The 285-nt window shown below is 61.1% G+C and overlaps 1 protein-coding gene across 1 annotated transcript in view; it reads left to right on the forward strand.

The window, feature by feature from the left end:
• The window catches only part of ARHGAP35 (Rho GTPase activating protein 35), a gene marked incomplete at its 3' end in the record, with an annotated part of 9,720 nt that extends 9,442 nt beyond the window's left edge, over positions 1-278 (forward strand). The window contains exon 6 of the mRNA XM_009705241.1: positions 5-278. Within this exon, the coding sequence (XP_009703543.1) occupies positions 5-278 (274 nt within the window). The remainder of the gene's footprint in view (positions 1-4) is intronic.
• Positions 279-285: the final 7 nt, after the last annotated feature.

Here is a 285-nt window from a genome sequence, read left to right on the forward strand (position 1 = left end):
TCAGAGTTAGCCACAACCACCGGGTGAACCTGATGACCAGCGAGAACCTCTCCATCTGCTTCTGGCCCACCCTGATGAGACCCGACTTCAGCACGATGGACGCTCTAACAGCCACCCGCACCTACCAGACAATCATCGAACTCTTCATCCAGCAGTGCCCCTTCTTTTTCTACAACCGGCCCATCCTCGAGCCCCCCAGTGCTGCTCCCGGCTCTCCATCCACCGCCCCTCCCAGTGCTCCCTTCCTCCCTGCCACGCCGAGTACAGCTCAGCCCTCACCTCCCC

The sequence above is a fragment of the Cariama cristata genome, unplaced genomic scaffold (assembly GCF_000690535.1).
Source record: "Cariama cristata isolate BGI_N322 unplaced genomic scaffold, ASM69053v1 scaffold19448, whole genome shotgun sequence".
Taxonomy (NCBI): Eukaryota; Metazoa; Chordata; class Aves; order Cariamiformes; family Cariamidae; genus Cariama; species Cariama cristata.